The following is a 23,744-nucleotide window of genomic DNA, read 5'->3' on the forward strand; positions in this document are numbered from 1 at the left end:
TTCCCCCTCCCATGCAGCTCTACAGTGACCAGACATGTTGTGAATGAGAGATTTTTATATGGACAAAAAAAAAAAAAAAAAAAAAAAAAATACAAGAGTGAGGTACTTTTTTATTTTTTGATGCAATCAGACAAAAAGAAGAAAAAAATGTAGCTTGGTATGATACTGATACTTAGATGGAATGAATTTATGTATACGCAGGTCTAATTTCTGTATTTATTCTCTTTTTACGGAGGAAATGCAGCTTTTATTTTGTAGGCGCTGCATGTTTCTGTAGCTGCCGGTGGTCTGAGCGAAACCGATCATGCTTTGTGTAGTTTCTGTGACCTCTCGCAGAAGCCAAAACCGGTGTTATTCCTTCTTTTGGTGTTCTCTCAGATTGGCTTGCTTGTTTTCTTGGTCTCACTTGACCTCGTGCCGTCTCAAGAGCGGCTACAGTACGGCAGCATTGTTGTCGGTATTACTGGCAGTTGCAATACCGCATATAATTGGGCTTTCTTCCTCTTGTGTGCTATCCCTGTTTTCTCTCATGGTGACTTCTGCTCTGATGTTCTTTTCTGCTGAACTGCGGCTGGCACCTTCCTTCCCATTTCCTCAGCAAACTGTCCCTACACTGTGCAGCTGTGATTGGCTAGTCTGCTGCTGCTGGTCTCTGGGCTGTCTGAGTGGCTGGCCTAACCTCCTCTTGTGTTGTTATTAGAGCAGTTAGTGCCTATCTGGGACCGGGAGGACGCTGCAGACGAGGTGAAACAGCTGGCCCCAGTCTGGTCCTCTAAACAGAGACACACACCACAGAGAGATGTGGAGAAAGAGAGAAAGACCTGAGCAGAACAAGAGTGCATGAGAGATATAGTACACGGAGAGACAGCAAAGAGATAGAGAATAAGATAGGGAGTGAGTGAGGCAAATAGACCCATTAATTATGGATAGGCCTTTAGAGATGCCAAACGGGGAGTGAAGCCTCCAAGCCTATCCTGAGTGATGTGACGAGACGATGTGATATACGGCTTCTCAGAGATGTAAGAGAGATAATAAATCAATAATGGGGAATAATTAGAGGTGTAATTTAACCGTACGGGGTTGTCTGTTCCCTGGTGGAGAAGGAAGACATGCAGAGGAGCTGATCCTGAGCCACTTTTTGCTCTTTGTCCTCCTGGTGAGGAAAGGGTAAATGGATGCTAGATGCAGGCCTATAAATATCTTCTGTATCTGTGTCTCACCTCGGCTTGTGGCACTCCCTCAGGGGGATGGCAACGCAGTAACACCTCCTGGTCCAATGCCACCTCTTTACCCTGCGGCTCCTCCTCAAAGTTCTTTCTCAGGTCTGGTGGAAGAAACACAACCAATTAGGGTATTTGTAAAAGCTTGTGAGGCTTGAATGAGATACTTCTACCCACAAAAATTGGCCTGGTGATGCTTCTAAATTTTCCACTCTCGAAACGTCCACCCATGGCCTCACTGAGCATGTCGCACTCCAGTTGGCCCCTAAGCCACATGGGGATCGGTGGCACCAACCATGTTGCTTATTACAGGCTGCCTGGCTGGTTCAGAGATGCTTGTCTGCTGCCAGAGGGGCCCGGCATCAAGTAAAAGCAATTGCATTACCCATCACTCCTCTCCTCCCACCCATTCTCCTCTCTCCAGCATCCGCCAGCCTCCAGCTTCCATCTGTATGGGGGCTTGGAGCAGCCACATGAAAACAAAGCCCCGAGGCGCCTGGACAAGAGCTGCTGCAAGCCTGGCTGACTGCATGGGGCTTCACATTACGTCTCATTGAATACTCTTACTGTTGTACCAAGTCCTGCTATATATTTGTCGTGAGCCCAGGCTGTGAATTACACAGGTAAAAGTGGCAATGCTTATTTCTTGTGGGGAAAATAAATGCAGACCTATTTGTATCTGATGAGCCAGACAGGCTGCTGATAGCTGGCGGGGCTGGTGCAAATTTGATGTGTTCACCCTGGGTTTTGACTCAGAGCGGAGCAATGTGTTATTGTGTTGCGAGGGGTTGAGGGTGCACGGCTGTGAGCCGTCGGTGAATTCCTTTAAACAGATGTTGAGCCTGTCCTGGCCAATCACATTGAGAGAAACGTTAAGACAAGCAGAGAGTTTCACGACATTCAATTTAATTAAAGCCGATACAATGGGACTGGAGGAGACCTGAAATATAACAGTCCTGGAAGGCTCAAATCTATGTGAGCGTGTGTGTGTCCTCATCTTACATCTAACTGACTTTGTTGAGTTCTCAAACAAGGTTGGATAGGGAATGTGTGTTTTCAAAACATCTGGCGGTTTGGAAACATTGCTGTGTTGGGCTCTGTCTGGAATTATGTATATTTATATGAGAATTAATAGACACAATGCTTTAAAATACTCAAATGCAAAATGGCTTCTTCCAATAAAGCTTTTGAGGCTGCGGCGAGGGATGTGTCTGCGTTCCCCAGACAGTTTTATGATTGCTGCACAGCAATAAATTTCAAATCTGTTTTTATTCCAGTTACTTTCATAGGGATCATTGCTGATATACTGTATCCAATGAAAAATATGCTCATGAATACTCAAATTTAGTGTTCAGACTGCTCGAGCAGATGCATTACTCTCTGCTTCTCCCTGCCAGGGTCTGATGTTTTCTTCTTATAAGCAGAATCACAGGAAGAAGATCTAACTAAATTGTAATCACAGTAACACACTGTGGTGCATCAGATCATAATGGCCTCGGGGCTAATTGTTAAATGAAACTTAGTCCCTCCCCAGCCACCCAAAGTGGAAAAAAATCATCTTGCTAATATCCTCTTATTACATACTGACATGCAATATGTAAGCACCTTGTTAGGCAGTGTTTGCCTTTGTAATGACACAGTGATTATTCCAAAGTGCACTCACAAGCAATCCTGATGTATGCTTTTTGGCTCTTTTGGGTTCCGGTGGTGCTCCAGGCGACACATTGGCACCAGTACTCATCGAGACCGAAGATCTTCTCCACCTGCTGTCTGGTAATGTCAATTGTCACCTGCATGACTGGCAGCGCTGCAAAAGCAAACACAGGAATGACCGTCAAAGTGGTGAACATGGGAGCTTAATGAGCGCGGGTTCACTCCCATCAGCCCAGCTGATGGAGGCAAAGAATGAAATAACCGTTAATATTTCTCAACGGAAAGAAAACAAATGAGCTCAGCTGAATCCTTTAGTGCATTTTGTACCTCGAACTAAACCGGCAAAGTAATTTAAAAAAGCCAGGCAGAATAAACAAGCAGAGAACCATAATCATATATAAACAGTGCTTGTTAACTGAGGAAAATGAGAAGAGAGCCTCACAGCTATCCTTGGTGTAATTTGGAGGGTGTTAAAAAAAGCAACAGTTGGGAATGAACAAGGAAGTGCTAAACAAACCCCCTACAAACAAAAATACTCAGTGCGACCTGCTTCCCTGTTATTAAATCCAGGAGGGAAGGGAAGAGTTCACAATCTTTGGAGAATCTATGGAGCATTTTCACACCAGTGTTGATTGGGGGTGTGTCCGATTCATAGATCAATCGTGACGCGACACTTGACGATTCAGAATCGATTCATAAATGTTCAGAAATCAATTCTTTTAAATAACGGAAGTGCAGCGGTCGGAAAGAAAAAAAAAGTTGCGCGTGCCCCCCCGGAACATATTATATGGCCCTATGATTTCCGCGATCACTGAATCGCGGTATCGGTCGACTAAAACGTAATCTATTTTTTAACGCGGAATTTCGCGGAATTTGACATAATTTGAGTACAATGCTGTTTTCGTGTGGAAGAGGAACGTGTGTCTGGGGAAAACTGCACGGAGGGAAGCAAATCTGGGTGGCACAACAAGCCCCTTCCACAGACTAAGCCCCTCCCCCTTCAAAACAATGTAAACATGGCGGAGCGGCTGCGTACGGCTCTGTGTCTGTCGGCGAAAAACCTGCGAAACTCGACGCGAACTGCTCGGCTCTGTACTGAGGGGTTAGCGTCGTGTGTTGCATAATCTGTCAACACTGTTGACTGGAAACGTAAGAATACGCGCAGTGATCATATAGTGTCCAAAATCCATGTGAGAAACAATCCGGCTGACATGCACATACAATAAGATTTACATTACATTACATTACAGATTTACATTTTGTTTAAAAGAAGTTTTATATTTTCTAAATGCTGGGAAATTGCTAAAGTTAATAATAAAAGATAGAGATAAACATGTTTTACTTCAATGAATGGATATTTAAAAAATACACATTATTTTACAACTACATAGTGAGAAAAGAAACATTCTATGTGGAGAAAAAAGATTAATCGAGATGCATCGATAATCAGTGAATCGTCGAATCGTAGCACTGTGAATCGTAATCGAATCGTGAGGTGACTTAGATGGCACACCCCTAGTGTTGATATAAGTGATGATTGTATAGCTTTATTGCTTTTCAAGAAAAAAGCAAAGACAACCCTTCTCTTCTCAATATAGTGTTAAGTCATATATGTGTGTGTGTGTAAGTCTATATATATATATATGTGTGTGTGTGTGTTAAGTCATATATATATATATATATATATATATATATATATATATATATAGTATATACACACCACTGTGCATTTAAATCCCAATGAAGAGCTGTTCTTCAACTGCAATTTACATAAAAGCACTTTGTGACACTCTTATACTCCCCTCACACACTTGATCTGTCGGCAATGATCACTTCCAGCCCCAAACTGAAGCTGACTGAAGCCTGACTAAGTGGCACCTATCAGGCCATCAACCCTATACAGCAATTACATAAAGCACTTGCGCTGATACAGAGTATTCATCAAACCGAAAATGGGTAATTTTTCATAAACAATTTGAGACAAACTGTGTATGGATTTGCAGGGGCCTGTGTGTGTGGAAGCTGGCCAAGCTGTGACATGAGCTGTCGGGGAGGAAAGCGAGGTGGCTCCATCGCCGGCAGTCATACGGTGAAAAGCAGCTCTGAGGGGTCACTGGCAGACACCGCCCGCGTATTAGTGTCTAAATACAGCAGATTTCTCTATATGTGATCACAGTTAATGTGAGTACATGCGCAGTGAATCCAGCCCCGAAGCGCCACTCTGAGCGTCAACAACACCCTTTGCTGTGAGACTTCACCAACATGCTCTCATATGTGTTTCACTCAGGCCTAATTCAAAAAGAAGAAGAAGAAGAAGTGACATTTGTATGTTTATATTGATTTTAACAATTCTGCCCCCCCCCAAAAAGTTTATTTTGATATACAAGGCTGGATGTTGGAGGAACACGTCCTCATTTAGTCTCTTTCTTTCTCTCAAGTCCGGCTCTTCTGTCAGATGTGTTAGTGTGTGTGTCTGTAGAGAAAGTGCATGAGTCACAGGCTGTGAGAGCACCTAAAAGCTTAAACAAATGGCTAAAGTAACAAAATGGGCACTGCAGAGAATGAACAAAGGGGCCCTCCTTCTTCCTTCAAATCAGCAGCATGGCAGCATTTGGCTTTCTCCATAAAACACAAGGGGTAAGAAAAAAACAAACACAAAAAAAGAGACATGCACATGTACCTTATACAACAGGAACAAAGAACAGTGTTACAGTCAGTTATTCTTGCAGTTACATTTTGTACATTCTGAACAAAAAGTCAGCCATAACATCGACAGACAATGGTGAAATTAAGTCTAACGCAGCAGGGAAGCAAGAGTTTATCTTGGTTAAATATACACTTTTGTTTACAGTGCATGCAGCAGTGTGCAATTTATATCTTGTACACCAGGAAGGGATTTGGGAGGTGGAATTGTTATATTTGCTGTTTGTTGTTGTATATATGTGTGTTTGTTATTATGTGTTAGTCATGAATAAAATCCTTAAAAAGGGAAAGATATTCTATATTTGGATCCATGACTGCAACAATAATAGGACACTTGCAGTGTGAAAAACTAGTAAAATCTGTCTGAAGCGTGCCCTCAAACCTGAAGGTTAAGTGAAACTAAATTCTGTGAAATCCTTTTTACAAACTTAGATGTGAAGAACGACAGAAACATCTGATAGCCCCTGATTCAGATTGAGCTCAGTTCCCCTAGTTTCCCAATGCAAAATTATCTGGAAAAATATTTTTCAATACGTACATTTGAAATTCAGCTATAAGCCACGTTCGGTGTACTTTGTAAAGCTCTACTTACAGTAGAAATTCATTTGATTAATGCAAACCTTCCTCCTCTTTTGAGCTGGGGGGTAAAGGGAATAAAGATCAGTATGGAGATGCAAAGAATGAACAATAGCAACCTGAGGTGAGAAATCCTAAGAAGAGCAATTTGAAGCTCTGCTTGCCAGGGTAATTGCATTCTGTTTCCTTATCTCTTCCCGTCTCCATAATTACCTGCTTTCTGTGTCTGACACCTTCCAGTAACACTGCTGTGAGTCACTCTGTCCAATTTCACTCCAATTAATAAGTAGGACAAAATAATCTCATCACTTTGTGAACAAAATAGGACAGTAATTCTATAGCAGTTAATAATAATTGGACAGGCTGCTATTTACTGTTGTTTTCCAAAGTCTGTTCCTTTGGGACAGCTGTGAGTAAAACAAAACTTTATGCACATCACTCAGAAATGACTGATACGACCAGTGTGCTATCGATTCATAGAAAGCTGCCTCTTTCTGGAAATGGAGCACTGACACACTTATGACTCAATTATATCAATATTGATTTCTAATAGTATGCTCAGCTCCCTCCAAGGTGTTTGAACTAAAAAGGAAATTTACACTTCCCTTCCTGCAAGATACTGAGAGTGCACTTAACATTCCTGTTAAACGATAATTAAAACATGACACGATTCCCTCAGCCATCGGTTTGATCTGCAGCCCACTTATAAATGAGCTCATATTCCAAATCTCAGTGAAATTACTGTGAAAAAATTTAAAGGCCGATTATGCGATTGACACTGTATGAATCCTGGGCTTAAAGCTGGAACCCTGGTGAGTTTATTTTTATTGGAGTGCAACGGAGCAACTTACTCGGCTGGACTCGCCCATAATATTTGTAAAGTACACATCTTCAGGCCTTGTGACATTGCACAGAAATGATGAGGTGCTGACAAATAGACAAAAGTATGTATGCAAACACACAAAGCTCCTGTCTTTTACTAGACAATGCCACTTTACACAAAACCTAAACTACACTTAAAATAAACAAACAAACAAACAAAAAAAAACACATTCATATCAGACTTTTGTTACAAGTTCATTTTATGCAGGTGCTCTACAAATAAGACCTGGGTTTGCAGCTGCACACACATCACTGCTAAAACACAGAACTGCACCTGCTCTTCTGTAAATATACAATATATTTTCTTTGTATTTAAAGTGGTCACTGCAGAGTTTGCACTGGATAATTAACAAGGCAGACAGTGTGTGTGTGTGTGCGGGAAGCTGTATAACAACTCAACACCCTCATGTTTAAATATCTCTGAGACTTAAACAAGAAGAATTTATGGTTTATTATCACTGCCAACATCAGATACAAGGTTACAGTGATGCTTTAATATTTCTATAGTAACAACATGTTAATCCTACACTTGTATAAACTATAAAAAAATCTGTGTTCACTCAGTCAGTGACCAATTCTTACTGATGGAAAACACAGATTTTTACTCCTGTGTTACTGCTGTGTTATTAGCTGGTTTGGTTTCAGCTGTGGGATGGACACACTAAAGTCCTTAAAACAATTAAAAAATAATTAAGTAATAATTAAGTAATAATTAAATTAAATAATTAAATAAGTGAACTGCTACTTTCATGCAATGTAACAAAGTCTGCAACTTTGTTCCCTGTGCCACAAATAGTTCCCTGCATTGTTCCTTCTACTTGGCAACATGTTGACAAGATGACTTCCCAAGTTCATTTCAACATTGCCAGCTCGTCCATCACAGTCCTGGGTCAGGTCATTTTGATCTTCCATGTTTGGTTTCCTTAATAGAGAGCTGAAGCTTGATGATAAATAACATTATTTCCATCTTAAGTACCCTCTCCTTGATTGATGGGCAAATCAAGCATCTTTTCGGGAGAGTATAACAGCAATTAAAAATATAGATTAAATGATTTTATAACCTGAAGTACATACTTTAGAGGTTGTCTTTTCCAACAACCTCAAGCAATTGCACAGGGTGACCGCTATGTTGACCAAGACACAAAACCCAGGGCAAGAAAACCAACAAAAACCAACAAAAACTACCATTTGCTCACTGATGCCTATAAGTGGACAATGTTGAAACTGAAACTAAAAGGGGGGGAACAAATGTGATATTGAAAAGTGAGAGTGACATGAGCCCTTCATTCCCCATGATGTCCTGTGACAATTCTGTTAATCAAAAATCTGTGCAAGGCAGACAGTGTATGCTGAGCCTGTATCTAAAAAAAGGAGCGTCTATAAAAGCATCCAGTCTGTGGACTCTGGGATTCACGCTTAGAGACACTAAAGCAAACACACTGTTCTGCCTCAAGACACTTCCTGAATTTTAAAAAATGAAACGGAATAAAAGAAAAAAAAAAAAAAAACTGGAGGAGATGCAGAGTGGCTGAGTTCATGAATTAACTGACCTTATTGTTGTGTGATGGAGCTTGTTGCAAAGTCTCCAGGCAGTGGAGTACAATACAAGCTATTACTGGATCCAATGGCACAAACACACACACAAAAGGATGCACCAACATTTACTGTATTGTGTTTTATTCTAATCTGTGGCAAAGCAAGATTATTTACACATGCACTCCAGTCAGTAAACAGTAAAACTTAACAATAGGAAGGAAGTCACACTGTGACAAGAGACAAGAGCAGAGACGTCTTTCTCTGCGTGTGTGTGTGTGTGAGCGTGTGAGTGTGGGAGGGGAGGGGGTGGGGGTGGGGTGTAGGATGAATCTTCCCTTGAGCCGACAGGGGCTCAAAACACACAGGGTAAACATCATTGGACTCAATCCCGGGTGAGTCGATATTGGGCTTGTCTGAGTGCAGGACTTTATTTTTCTCTCCCTCGCTCTTGTTTTCGCAGGCTGTGACCTCAATTCCATAGGGGTCATTTGCTTATCAAAGGCAAGGACTGGAACTTGCAGGTCCTGAGTGTGTGTTCATTGTGGCCAAGGAAATTCAATTAGGCGGCATCCCTACTGTGTGTGTGGCTGGGATTCATCAGTGGATATAGGAGGATTAGGGTTGGGTGACTCTACATCAGGAGAATGCACCATTTCAAGGGAGAGAGTTCACAATGGTTGAGGGGAGACATCACAGATGAACGCTTTTAAGAATGCACTGTCTGCACATCCTGGCAACCAGTCAAAAGCAGGCTCTAAGTGTTTCATTTCCTCCTGTGGTTCTTCTTTGTACTGGGTGGCATCAGTGTCATCATCAGCACCGCCAGTGTCCAGAGCTTCTTTTCAAGAGGCCAACAATGCGCTCGTCCTCAGACCAATTACTTTACCTCTCCTGCATGATAGAAATCCTGACACCGAGCCAGGTTGTCAAAAAAACAACAACTCTGGAACGAGACAGCTTGCTGAAATGAGTCTGAAAGCAGGTACATAACAACTTCTACACTATTTCCATGTGTAAATAAATCAGAAGTTGACCCCAGGTCACAAAACCAAGGGCATAACTGCTTTATCATCAAGTCTTCAGACTTCCATTACCATGTAAAGCAGCGCAGTGATGGGTGGGCCACACTCCCTGACGTGGAGAGCTAAGAATGGCAGGTGGCGCCATAAGCGTCTGTCTCTTAACAAGGATAAGGTGGCCTTCTGAGTGAAGCATGGCTCTATTAAACAGCTAAAGAGACGGGAAGAGCAGAGGGAGGGGGGCAAAAAAGAAGCCCTGAGTTCACAGGGAACACAACAGTCGGGCCTCTCACTCAGAGATGTTGGTGAGGTTGCGACTCAAGTCAGTGGGACAGCGTTCTGGGTCAAGGCTCTGCCTCCGGTTATGACCAGCTTTTCAAGAGCTTCTTTTGATTGAGCTGTCCATTTTCCACAATGAATGCACGCAGCAAGGCCCCTGCTGATGCACTGAATGTCGTTACAGATTATTCATGGCTGAGAAACAGACGAGCAGGTAGTGCTCCAATCAATCCGGCTAGGTTCAGTCCAATGCCACTCCAAGGAGACCTGCGCTGAGTCTCGACAGAGGGGTGAGGGGAGTCAATGGTGCAGGACAGAAGAAACCCTGATGAAAGTCAAGGTGCAACATGCTTGTTTTGAAAATCTGCTTCTGCTACTAATTGACAGGAAGTACAGGTCCCTTTAGCAATGAGTTTATTCAGACCTCAGATCCGCACAGCAATATGTGAGGGGAAGAGATTTTCAGTGAAAATCATTTGGGCTCAGTAGTAATAAGGAATAATGATGTACACACTTTGTGTGCCCCAGGAGAGCGAGATCTTCACTCTGCAAGAAATTTCACTGCCATATTTGTCAGTGACACAACACCTCGCCAAGTGCACACAGGATCTCACAACAATGCACCGTGCAGTATACATAAATGACGCTCAAATTGTGTTTTTAGTTGCACAGGTGTTCACGGGTTTGCAACGTGATAATGAATTGATGCACAAAACTTCAGAATAGCTTATCCGTGTCACTGAGCACAGCCATCACATGCCAGACATCAAAATTAGGTTTCCGTTTATATATTTCACATTCATATTTGTTCGCTGGCCACCGCACAAAAGCCACAAGTGATTGCATCTAATGGATATTAATTTAAAGCAATGGATTTTTCTATTTACACTGTCCCTCCATAATTAGTTTGCCTAACCTTTCCTTAATAGCACATACACACACACACACACAGGGGCCGTGCTGTGATTTACCACAGTGCCCTTACGAAAGTGCCCTCCTTGTAATTACTCTCCATCCAATATCCTGACCCTGATGATTGGCAAGAGCAGAATGTTCTAGATGCCACAGTCTTCAGGATGGGAGTGACTGGGACCTGCTCCTTTATCTCCCCCACACACCTTGTCCTACCTCGAATGAGAACACATTGGAGGTGAAGGCCTTGAGCACTTTGCCTCTGCTTCCATTACATTCTGCAGAGTGGGAGGATCTGATAGAGCGTTAGCCACATGAAAGCCGTGATAATTTGCTCGGGCTAACATGTTTCTCTCCCCCTTGTCTGACATGGCCTTGGGCGCTGAAGTAAATAAGGAAAGCTGCTTCAGGTAAGTCAGCCTGGCTCCCATCTAGTTGCCGCTTGCTCTGCACCATACAAATTGCATTAGGGCTTTTCCCCTCCCTCCTCACGATCGGTTGGTCCCTCTTGGGCCTTTGGCCGGCAGTGTTGTCGGAGTTAGAAGGCAGAGGTTTTTGGTAATCCAATGAAGGTGTGTGGGCGAATGTAAATATTCAGCACAACAACAAACAGCATTCAGTAAACAGCCTGGGGGAAAACACAGGCTACGAAACTCTTTCTACAAAACTCAACACATTCCTGAAGTACTCTGACATACTAAAATTCACATTTGTTCTCATAACATATGGTACTTGTGGATAATGACTCATATTGTAACTTCGACTTAGAAACACAACATTTGTATGTGAATGAATTGTTTTAATTTGCACCAATTAGCTCACTATTTCTAATTAAACACAGTGCGCTAAAGCTGCTGTCTATCTTTATCAACTGGAAGTTTTACTTAAATGTCCACTTTACAACTCCTTCTCTTTGTAACAGATCTAACTAGTAGCCCCTGGATGACAGTGTTTATATTTAGGGTCAATCTGAAAACATTGTACCAGGCAGGAAAAATCCTCTGATGAATATGAAATGGTTATATTTAGATTTCTTGCACAAGCAATACTTCAGTGATTAAGAGAAAAATATGAATTAATAGAAAAAGGCACAGAACAGAAGACTGAATATTTTAGCACGTACCAGTTCAGTTACAGTTCAAACTTGAGTTTTTCCTCTTGCTAAAAAAATAAAAATTCCCATAGTTTGGCAATTAACCACTATGCAGCCTTCTTGACTTAAAAGAAATGAGCTGCTTTACCTTGTTAAAGAATTATGTTATGTCAGCAATTTGTTATGTCATGTCATGGCTGAGCTGGCATGAAAAACAATGACTTTCAGCACTGTGAGAAACCTCTGGATAGTCAGCACCATCACTGGAATATGTATAAAACATACACTTTCTTTCCTGAAATGAAAAAAAAAAAAAATCTTTGGATATGTAACATACCCACTAGCCTGTAAAACGATCAGGATATCAGGCTGTTATCTGTTTAAACCCGTGACGTGCCCCAGCGGTCACGTGATCAGCCTACATGGTCCTCATTCTAACGTAGGCCATGTTTGTAGAATCAAAAATCAACTATAATGTGACGCATGAGGGGATGAAGTGCTGCAGACCCACCGCGGCTTGAGCCTTTAAATATTCATTTCTTTGTTCAAACGTGACTGTATTCATTATTAATAGAGGAGATGCAAGACAGAGAATTGTGGACTTTATAAATAACCTGACGCTGAAAATTGAGAAAGCGGGGTGAAAGTACAGAGTGGACCCCTGAGCTTGGTTTGATACTACAGGTAGCAGGTGTTGGAATAATATCCACAGATGTAGCAGAGATGATAAAATAGCTTATAAGGAGAAAAACAAATACAACTGATGATTTAAAACTGAATGATTATAAAGACAAAAGATGACATTTCAAATCACAAGAAGGGCTGCAACTCATTTCCATTCTATTTTACATTACAAATTAATCTGACAACGATTAATCTTTCTTGATTAAGCAGGTGGCAACAAATTTAACTTGCTTCTTTTGTTCAACCAAGACCCAAAGCAACATAGCTGCTGCAAATCACCACATTTGAGAAGCTGTAATCAATGAATATTTGTTTTTCTTCCCTCGCAGTGACTCCATTAAATTACTAACACAAACTAGCTTAGAGGAGAGATGACCAGAACAAGAGGAAAGGACACAACTGACATAAACACCAATACTTGTATCCTAAAACACAGCTTTTCAAAGACATACTTGAAAATGCCTGGAAATATGAACTGATTAGATACTGAAAATCTCTACTCTTTGACTGGCCTTTTAATACATGTTGCTGTGAGATCTCTTAAAAGACAGAGGAAAGAAAAAATAAACATCTTCAGAAAACAAACACATGGTCTAAAACAACTTGAATGAATGAATTATTAATCTGAATCGCATAAAATCCTCAAGGTTGCCTCTTGATGGCTCCCCGACGAGGACCGCTGCTCTTGTTGTTGTCAGCATGCCTCATTGAACTCACTCTGATGAAAAGGTTTCCTCAAACACGTGCGGCGTCGCCCCTGCATTTTTTTCTTTTGTGTGTTTGTGGTCCACGCGTTGACCACAAGATGCTGATTCCAGAAGTGTTGCTTGTGGGCAGGAACATGCTGGTGATTGACTTGGGCTTTTATTCCTCAAAACATGAGGCGGAACTCGTTTGCCTGACTGTTTTTCACCCACCTGAGCCAAAGTGCACCAGCCTGCATAGAGGCGGCCCATCCATTGTAGGTTTATTTCAGACTGCGCTGCAAATTCTCAAAGAACCATATAGACTATACAGGTTTAGATACCTTTGGTTATAAAAGCTGCCTCCCGCCTGCCTCTAACCTCTTATTTGTGACACTTCCACAGAAAATTTTCTGTGCCCCCCTTTTCATATTTTACAGAGCACTTCATGAGAAGATTGAAGCTATTCTTCTTCCCTCACTGCATAGAAATAGTCTTTTCACTACGCCACTACTGTCCCATACCCAGGACACCCTGCAGCTTCTATTTTAAAAGGAGGAGAACAGCGAGCGGATGTTTGTTGGAGGAGTGTGTAAAATACCTATACAGAAAGTCTCCTTGGGGCCAAACACACAAAGCATTAACTGTCAGCCACTGAGTTGCTCTGCCTATCAAAAATCTCCATGGACTATTTAGCTGTCAGCTCCCTCACGACACCTCCCAGCTCCACTATTTTTAAACGAATTTGAGCAGAGCAGGTGTTGATTGACACCACGAACTCCCACTCTGTCTCCCTCTGTCAGCATAACACTCACGTCTTTTCATTTCCAAGGGATGTGGAGGTAAGTCGAAAGATAAAATTACATTAGAGTAAAAAAAAAAAAAAAAAAAACATAAAAAGAGGGAAAATATCAAAAGTTCATTGCCTATAATCAAAAAATAACAAGGCATGGAGGAAGTTTACCAGCTCTTCTCTGATCCATTCTGAATTCCACCGTGTTAAAACGGCACATTTTTGAGGCACATTGTGGAATCCAAGCACATTTGCAACTTTGGCCTCTATTTGCTCAGCACAAGGGCAGCACAAGTGGCCTGAGTAACGAATGTGCTGCATTTCATTGCAGCATACAGACCACATTTTATTCAGATGTCTTGATTAGGGCAGTGAAAGCTTAGAACTACGCTTAGAAGGATCTGAGCAAATATTTCCGTGCAAGCTCTGAGGATTGAGCCGCTTTCCAGAAAGGTACATAGATGGCTGTGCGCCTTTGAAAATGTACTTTAGAATGCACTTTACTTGAGCTCTTAGAAATTATTATCATTCCTACAGCAAAGTTAAAATACTCAACACTATACAGCATCACACAGATTTTTAAATGCTTTTGTTGCACATCCCACTGAATGCACCGCATTCACAAACTACAAATACAGGCTTGAAGCACTATATTGATAACATGTCTGTCTTTACCAGATGCAGTAAATAAATAACTTAGACGTTTGAGAAAGAAAGAACCACTAAGGCTGCTGAATGTATTCCAACTTCCAGCAAGGGCACAGCTTTTGTGAGACTGACAAATACTAAATTACTTTAGAGAAAGCAGAGCGCGAGGCTGACGCGAGATATGTTTTGGTGGGAGGACAAAGGCTGTGTGTGTGGGAGATTGGAACGCCAGCGTTGTTGTTTGACAAATGGTAATTATCATTTTTTTCCCCCACTTTTGTTCCACTAATTGCAGTTAATTTTGAAATTCATTATTCCTGCATGTCAAGACCAACTTCAAAAGAACAGACCCGACGTACTCCAAATTTCCAAATAAAAATACGACTTACACAAAGTTGGAGACACCGAGAGGTGTGGCCTTTCTATGAGTCTATCGGCACGATCAATCAGAACACACACGCAGTTGGTGTTTAATTCTGCCAGCTTCACTTTTGTCTCACTGCTTCAAACACACTTGCAGTTGTCTCAAGGCCAGACAAACACAAGCTTCAATTAAATCCACTTTGACTCCCTTCTCACTCTGAGGTGTGCTGTGTTGCTTTGAGAAAGGTCTGCCTCCACACACGCACACACGCACGCACGCACGCACACACACACACACACACACACTCACAAACGAACGCAGACACCAGGCTGACCTGCCTGCGAAGCCTAATAGAACACGTTGGCAGATGTGTCACGGGAACAATTCACCTTGCCATCTGTTTTTCGGTGCTTCATGGCCAAATCCTTCCCCCTCCGTCCTGCAATCAAGGACAGGATGAAATACAAGTCCCATTATGGGGTAGCAGCTAATAATGCATTATCAATTAGTCCCCTTGGCTACTGATCGATGCTTAGCAGGTGGTACAAGGCCATTTCGTTCATTTAGGACTATATTGTCCTCTTCCCCCTGATTCTCTTATTTCCTTCTGCTCATTAGATCCTGGCTGGCAGGCCTATCAGGTCTTGCTTAAATTTCAGCAGGGCTGTTCTTCAATATTCCATTAAAGATCATGTTTAATCACTGTTGTGTGGCCCCCAACGCCATTAGGAAGACTGTCCTGAATTAACCTGAATTTTGACAACAACTAAACGACAGTGAGCTCGCCGCCGCTTTCACATTTTACTAAATGCCATTCATGTAATGGGACCTTCTGTAAGCCTCGCTGTAAAGGTAAAGGTGTTTATCTACATCCATGCTGTTGACCTATACAGGGCCAAGACAAAGAGACGAGGAAAAGAAAAGTATAATACAGGGGCAGAGAGAAGGGGGAGAGTGGGTGGAAGTTGGTGTGAGATAGGAGATTGGCTGCCATAATACCATGGATAAGTATTGAGGTATTAAAATAAAGGTTACAGATCATTTCAGCTAAGCCTAGCTTATCTCCCCCTTAGATCAGAAATTAAATATGTCATCACATTACAATCCAGGATCAAGTCAATCAGAAAATACATATTTTACACAAATGAATCCTCGCTGGTTTGCAGATGGAGGGGTGGGCCCTGCGGTGCCATAACACATTATTAGTTCTATTCAGTAAGTGATAGATGGTTTTAAAAGATTTACTGACTACGTCATACGCGGTATTTAGGCTTCAAAAGATTGACAGAGGACAGGAGCTGGTACTGATAAATCCAGGGGTAAAAGCAAGACTATTTTCCTTTACAGCAGTTTGAAAAGATATGTGGGGTTATAAGAAAAATGGAAAATTAAAGCATTTATTTTTATTGTGTATATGATTCAGCTGTATATTCCAAATTTCCATTCATCAAGTATAAGGCACAAGTGTAGTGTTTGATTATTTTCTCCATCATCTTCTGTTTTCATTGTAGAAGCCTTGTCGACATCCGGCTCAATCAACAAAGAAAATATAAACCCCCCCCCGCCCGAGGTTTATTGAAAAAGGAATGTGAAATGCATGTATTTTCCACCTGAGAGGGTTTGCTGCAGGGGTGACAATGCGACGTGTGGATCAAAATCGTTTCCATCAATGCTGGCAGATGAAATGCAAACAAAATCAAATCAGTCTGGCCCATACAACAATCCTCCGCTCAAATGCCAATCTCCCTTCTCCTCATCATGTGTCTGATGAGAAATCATAGTGTGCGAGAATCTCCTAATCTATGCAAACACACTGTCAGCATTGATTTGTTCGGAGAGGATATGTCTTTATTAGGACTCGCCAGACGTCTCCGTTTCTCCGGCTCTATAAAGGATGACCTGGGAAAGACACAGAGCCGGCTGGGGCTGTGGAAGCAGTCACAGCCACAACAATTGAGATAAGTTACTGAGGACAGGTAATGAGAACCGATAGACTCGAGGATGGATCGATATCGGACATTGATACCAGGAGAGGAAGGACAAATTGTGACATCTCTTTCCTTTTCCATGTTCAAAGGAGCTTTTGAGACAAGTGGACCTGTTTGCATGGGTGTGTGTGTGTGGGACGGGGTCCAAAGCGTTCACACAACATAAAGACGTGCCAGGGAGTCTAACTGTAACTGTTCAGTACACACAGTCAGCCGGAGCAACTCTTTTCTTTTTCCTCGCACAGAATCAGTTTCAATAAACAGACCTGTCGGATGAGGGCAGAGGTCACATCTGCTGTAGATGGTTATCCACATGACATGTTCTCTACTGTCTGAGTGTTGAATACTGAGCAGTCTGACTGAAGCATGTCTGCACTTCAGACCTGGGTCAGTTATTAATTTAAACCCTTCAAGTTACTTTGACGTTTGCCTGCTGGGAGTGAACATGGATGGAGTTTGCTGAATATTGCCTCTGCCGTGCAGGGCCAGACCAATTTATCTCTGAAAGAGCCGCGTTTCTGATATTACTACAACTCTGTTCTTCCGCGTGAAGGTGAAGGGATTATCGATTCCAGCTTCTGCTTTCTTTGATCAGTTTGGTTTCCCATTTGATATCCTTCAGTGATGAAATCATGCACGGAAGTCACTGGGACTGTGCGAATCCTTCGACTTTCTTAGCACGAATATCAGAGCAGATGACAAAAGTCAAGTGCGCTGGTTATCAGGTGTGCATTTGGAAACAGGCAGTCTAGTCTGTCTTTCAACTTTTGCTGCAGACAGAAGTGTGAAGCCTGTCGCCCACTGCTTTTCTATCACACAGGAATTTATCCGATGGAGCATTGTATAATCATTCAGATAAAACTATTATTGGTACTTAGGAAGGAAAAATCACAGCGCATTGTTCTTATCTTAACCTTGTTAATATCGCTTTGTAGCTAGAAATGAGCAATATGGAGACAAATGTCTGTCAAATTATGTTATTTTACACTGTGGCACCAGGATGTTGTGATAGATTCATATTCTCTAGAAAACAAAACAATTGTTCTTCACATTGATGCAAAATCCATTCATTCAAAGTCTGATATTGTCACAAAGCTTAGTAGGGATAGGAATCGAGAAACAGTTTCTATACTGTCATCAGATCAGCTCTATTTGAAGAAAAGGGAATTGGTATTCTGCTCATTAGGTTTTGAGCTGTAACACTAATTGTTTTTCTTTTCACTTTGGTCAGATTTAACCATATTCTGCTCCACTTTAAGGCAGTTGTGATTCAGCCTCATTTTTCATACTCATCCTGAAGTGAGTAAAAGAGCTTTTGTGTGTGCTGCTCCGTTTGTCTGGAACCTTCTGCAGTTATATCTTAAAACTGCAAAATGTGGTTTCTCCTCCTTATGAATTCAAATCATTGCTGCAGAAACCGGTCACTCTCTTCTCTAGCTGCTGATGCTCCGGGCTATTTTAGTATCTGGATGTGTTGGTCTCAGTAAGTTATTGTTTCAGATTGGTCATAGTTATTCTTATGGGCTTAGACAGCTCTTGGATTGGTTTGAGGTGTCATTTAGATTGCTGTTTTTAGGATGAAATCTTTGACATATTCATGATTTCATAATTGAATCTGTCATATCTGTCACATGCTGTTTGTCCCCATCTCATTATTACTTCTGCCTAGGAAATAACCAAAAAAAGAGTTTTAGTCCTAATGAGACTTTCCTAGTTAAATAAAAATAAACAAATCTTAACCTCCATTTTACTTAGACATGTTTTAATTGATGGTTAATATGTGACTTTATAGGCTAAGAATTTCCCTGTAACTCCTGGGTTTGTTAAACCTTTTCAGAGGCAATTAGACAAAGTCAGAAATACTTGTGAAGCTCACTGCAAGACTGCTTTTCCTCTCTCTTTCATGCATAATCAGCTCTCATACATACAGTTACAAACCAATAGCCTAATTCCACAGAATGTTTGCATTTATAGGACTGCATATTATATACCAACAGCAATTATTATAATAATAATTACTGATAGTTTTAGATTTAAGATGTCTTCCTCTTTATGCCTAATGAATCTGTACTGTATGTGTCCTTTACTGTTAATGGACCATTAATCCATAAACCAATGAAGGAAGGATTACCACGTTGAACAAAGGACGGCAGAATAAATGGATGCATCATCTCCAGTAGTGACTCTTGACTCTGATGTGTCTACATGCCATTTCCATTATTTTACTATTGGACTTAAGAGCATTAACGCTGTCCACAGCTTCACTCTTCATTTACACAATAAAGGAACAAGAATCCTTGATGAGAATCCCAATCTGTTTGAACACATCAGCCAATGAAACTGAAGCTGATATCTCAGAAGCTTTTTGACTGCTGTTGCCTGGTCCCCCATGGGTCCACAGTACTTACCTCTCTGTCTTTGTTAATGGAGGAAAACAAGCACGGATTCTGCTCGGTGCAAAGCGTGGCAAGAGACAACGGCTCATTCAGGGAGCAAAGTTTCTCTTAGAGAAATGGGCTATTTTGAGAAGGTGATTTTTCACTGTTACACTGGGTATAAATTGTCAATCAGTTTTTGTCAACTTGTGTATATCTCCAAACTGCTCATTCCAGCCTCCTTAAGGCATCCTGTTGATACCGGGTAGCTTCTGGTGTGACAGAAGTCCTGGTTGCCTGGCAACAGGTACGAGTTTAGAGTCCAGTGTGACTGTGACGACCAGGGAGAGAGGACAGCCTGACAAGCCTGTACTGCACACACGCACACATACACACACGAACACACACACACACACAGCTTCAGCACAGTTGGATGTGTGCGCCTCACATGTTTCTGGCAGGAAAGGGGATTAGAGGGAGCCATCAGTAAACTCCTCAGGGCAGTGCTGACATTAAACAGCACAAGTGTTTGAGAGATCGATGTGGGTACCTTGGAGCAGCCATACCTCTGGACAACCACGTGTCCTTCATAACTGCACAGCCCCACATATGACACATTCATCATCAAAGGCAGCGGGACCACAGAGTGATGTGGAGAGCTGCAAGGAGGGCTTGGAACTTCACAGGGTTTGTAAAGACGGAGCCCCCCGGCCGCTGCAGGGGTTCGTTGCGCCCGGCACGACAGATTTGTTTCATAGACAAATAAATGCTGACTATAACGGCTCATAACCACATGGCAAATGGTCCATCATCATTAAATGTTGGCAGAGCAACGTTACATTGGTAATGCGATGTTCCCATAAACTCTGCAGTTTATGATGAATGTGAATTGCGTTTGGTCAATAGCAAGTTTTGTCAAGAACACGATGTGCCCCATAAACTGCAGAGTTTATGGGAACATCACAAAAAACGCGCTATTGACAAAACGCAATTCATATTCATCGCATCAAAGTTAAGCAGTCGACTCCACAATGTCACCGGTTTGCGAGCTGCATAAAATTCAGAGCCACAAATGGCTGCAAACGGTGCGTTTATATGCACTTCGGTAAGCAGGTTATTCAGAGAAACCAGGTTAAGCAGGTAATGAGAGATGCACTGTAGTAACCTGGCTCTACGGCAAGCCAGATATCAGATCCCCCCACCCCGCCTCTAACCTTATTTTGAAAGCACAGCTTTCTTATTTTAACTGTATTAGTGAGAAGGCGCTGTGGACTTAGACAGGTAGACAGAGTGAGGCTTTCCCTCTCAGTGGCAATGTGTCTGAAAAAAAAAAAAAAAGGTCCAACGTTCACTGATGGAAACAGACTTACTTAAACTTCTGGGGACTATTTTCTGTTAATTTCAATTTCAGTCACACTTTGGATGGAATCATTTTAAAATGAGAACAAATCACTGTGTAATTGTCGCTCCTTTCATCCTGCCACTTTGTTACTCTTCCTACTTGCAGTCTATCGTCAAGCGGACGTATACATGTGAAAAGCTGATTAGAAACCTGGTAACTCTTACGCATGGCAGAGAAATTGGTGTTCACTGGGACAAATCTACCTGGGAAAACCAGATTAGTCTTATCTCCTGCCCCGATTCCAGAAACCAGGTTTCTTGTTTGCATGAAATTTAAGAAAGAGGCTTTCTGGAAGTAACCTCATTACTTTAGTGGAAATAATCACATCGGTTGTAATATGAGAAAGGAACGGGTTTGCTGAAAAGTCGTACAATATTTGTGTGTTTTTACTGTATGACATGGCTCACACAGATGCAGATTTTCAGCAGTTCTTTAAAAACGTCACCAGCCCAAAAACCCTTTAATCCCTCAGGATTGTTGATATTGGCAACACTTTTAATTTGCATCCCTCCCCTCATCAACTGTGTGAAAGTGTGAGAGTAGAACTGTTAATGAAACAACACAAAAAGGAAGAATGTGTTGGTAATTGATCACATTTTATCTTTGTAGACTCCCTGACAATTTCTTCTTCATGATCCAAATCCACAAGCGCTCCCTTGAGTGTTCGCTTTGTATTCTCAAAACAAGGACTACAGTTAAACTTTTCATACTCTTTCATTGCCGTTATTCACAAGGGCCTGACTCCAAAATGACTCCGGCATCCAAAACTGTGCCTAACACACGAGGCAAAAACAAATGAAACAACTGAAGACAGCGTGAGTGACAGCAAGGTTGTGACATGACAAGATGAGCCACAGATGAGATGCAGGGTGTATTCGGTTCTTCCACTTGTAGTCAATATGCTCAAAGAACGGTGACACAAATTCGACTCTATGGAAATACAGCCAGCATTTTAGTTTCTTCTAACTTCTGCAGCACAAGAGAAACAGCTCCTGTACCGCAGAGAACTGAAGCTTAAATCACTCACCATGCCTCAAAGTCGCTCACGCAGCAGAGAGTTTTAAAAATCCTGTTTTTTTTGTTTTATTAGAATAAAGAGCAGGGAGCGGGAGAGAAAAAGTCAGCACGCACGCCAATCAAAGGCTCAGTATGGGAGAGTATTTGTGTTCCTTCGTAAACTAGTTCAGAAACCCTCAGCTACAAAAGTGTCAGGTGGAATCGACACTTAGTTACCCCCATGACATTTTTTAGACAGTTTCTTTCCTGCATTTGCTGAGCTGCTGCATGTTAATGCCAGACCCTGTAGACCAGATGGATAAAGTGTGAGCACTGTGAGCTCTTTATCTGAAAACAAAGAGGCAAAGTGTGCATATGAATTGATACATTTCGGCTTAAATTAGCCTTCAGATTTTCCTGCTTTGAACACCCTCCGTTTCTGTGTGTGTGTGTATGCAGGAGCTGATGACTGTGTCTGTCTTTTTGTTTTGTGCACAGTTGTTGTGTCCAGCTTGTTATGTATAGCTACAAATCTGAGTGAGAATTTGCATGTGTGTGTGTGTGTGTGTGCGTGTTCCTGCTCCCCCAGAAAAAAAAAACAAAAAAACAAAAACCTGTCATTCCCACGTTTCTCCTTCCTAATCAGTTGTCAGGCTGTAAATGGGTGGTTTGAATTTGCAGATCGCTGCTGAATCACACCACATCAGTGTCATACATGTTTATGACACTGATGGCGGAGGCGGGGGATTGCAGCACAACAGAGAGAAAAACAAACAGGTCTCCAAGGTGATTGAGAAGATTTCTGAGACTGAAACCAATGTGCTTATTATGAGACTGGCAGGCTAAATAGGCTGGAGGATGAGCCAAGAGCCTGATGGAGTACAGTAATCACTGACAAATTGCAAACCTTAGTTTCAGGATGCAAACACTTTACATAATGTATCTATGGAGCATCACATGTCACACATCTGCAGTAAACATCCAAATACAGGTGAAAACACAGCTCAGCTCAGCTGAAAAAAAAAATACCAAGAAGGAGACAAATTTGTGCCAAAATAAAAATCGTGTAGAAGGGATAGTTTTGTTTTGTGTACCTGTGGCTGGGTCAACTGTCCGCTCGATCAGGTGGTCGTCCTGGTGAACCCATTCGCCGTTGCACTTGAAGTAGATCTGCGTGGCCGGGGTGGAGCGGCAGGTCAGCGTCACCGGCTTGTTCTTCACAATGTACTCGTCCTCTGGCTCCACCAGGAAGTGAGGTAACAGATCCGAGAAGGCGGCGGGCAGTGTTGCTGTGGCAGTGTGCTCTGAACCTTCAGAGGATAGGAGAAGAGGAGATTTTAGAGGGATGGCAAAATGTAAGGACGTAAAAAGCTTTCAAGTTTTCAAGCTGACACGAGGCAGGAGCTGAACCTTTTCCTGCTTCGCTGTTGTGACTGCTTGACGAGTGAGTGAAAATGCGGCAGACACCAAATATCTAATGCAGAGTTTCAGTGTCCTTGGTGAATTGCAGCTCATACATATGCATATGAAAGAGGCCGTAGAAGACAGAAACAGAGACAGATGGACGGACAGGGTGAAAAAGAGAGACAGAGCTGTATGGAGGAGAGCAGGCAGTGACAGAGCTCGGTCCTGTGTGCTCTTGGCTGGGTCGGAGGGGGTAGTGGAGTCCATGTCTTTACTCCAGCTCTTAATCACAGCCCTTTAACATCACAGCTGATGGACCGGCAGCCATAAATCCCATCTCAGCGACTAGGCCACTCCACACTGTGTTATATGGCTCTTCAACCAGAACTCTAACTCTACCCACATTAAGCAAGAAAGGCAGAGGCAGGAAGGATAGAGATGACTGACAGCTACACAGCCAGTTAACTTAAAATCACATCTATACAGTTGATGTAGTTTTTATTCCTCCCGAATGTTATATGACCTATAAGAGAT

General features: G+C 42.1%; 1 protein-coding gene across 1 annotated transcript in view; it reads right to left on the minus strand.

Annotated features, from left to right (window-relative positions):
* The window catches only part of unc5a (unc-5 netrin receptor A), a 122,498-nt gene that overhangs the window by 37,018 nt on the left and 61,736 nt on the right, over positions 1 to 23,744 (minus strand). The window contains exons 2-4 of the mRNA XM_041048081.1: positions 22,901 to 23,116; positions 2,884 to 3,027; positions 1,221 to 1,324 (exon numbers count right to left, since the gene is read on the minus strand). Of these exons, the coding sequence (XP_040904015.1) occupies positions 1,221 to 1,324; positions 2,884 to 3,027; positions 22,901 to 23,116 (464 nt within the window). The remainder of the gene's footprint in view (positions 1 to 1,220; positions 1,325 to 2,883; positions 3,028 to 22,900; positions 23,117 to 23,744) is intronic.

This window comes from Toxotes jaculatrix, chromosome 10 (assembly GCF_017976425.1).
Source record: "Toxotes jaculatrix isolate fToxJac2 chromosome 10, fToxJac2.pri, whole genome shotgun sequence".
In the NCBI taxonomy this organism is placed as follows: domain Eukaryota; kingdom Metazoa; phylum Chordata; class Actinopteri; family Toxotidae; genus Toxotes; species Toxotes jaculatrix.